General features: G+C 66.4%; 1 protein-coding gene across 1 annotated transcript in view; it reads right to left on the bottom strand.

The window, feature by feature from the left end:
• Positions 1-307, bottom strand: part of LOC104494103 (myotubularin-related protein 5-like) — a gene marked incomplete at its 5' end in the record, with an annotated part of 2,920 nt that overhangs the window by 2,082 nt on the left and 531 nt on the right. Inside the window, one exon of the mRNA XM_010136892.1 lies at positions 88-307. This exon is cut by the window's right edge and continues 6 nt beyond it. Coding sequence (XP_010135194.1) covers positions 88-307 — 220 coding nt within the window. The remainder of the gene's footprint in view (positions 1-87) is intronic.

The raw sequence follows: 307 nt of genomic DNA, 5'->3' as shown, positions 1-307 counted from the left end.
CCCTGTCCCGGGGGCACGTCTGACGGCCACGGCCCTGTCCCACAGCGTGCCAGCCCTGGGGACACCACGGGCAGCCCAACCCCTCACCTCCAGCAGCTTGGAGATGGCGTCGGGCTCCACGCGGCTGCGGTTGTCGTAACAGGGCCAGATGATCTTGCGCTTGGTCTGGGGAGCGCTGGTGTCCTGCCGATCCGCCTCCTCCATGTGCTCCGGCTGCGCCAGCTCCCAGTCGTAGGAGGGGCCCTCGGAAAGCGTCTCCTCTGTGTAGTAGTCCCAGACCTTCAGGTTGGAAATGTTGCTGTAGGGC

This window comes from Buceros rhinoceros, unplaced genomic scaffold (genome assembly GCF_000710305.1).
Source record: "Buceros rhinoceros silvestris isolate BGI_N320 unplaced genomic scaffold, ASM71030v1 scaffold26215, whole genome shotgun sequence".
Taxonomy (NCBI): domain Eukaryota; kingdom Metazoa; phylum Chordata; class Aves; order Bucerotiformes; family Bucerotidae; genus Buceros; species Buceros rhinoceros.
This window is presented reverse-complemented; position numbering and strand designations above follow the sequence as displayed.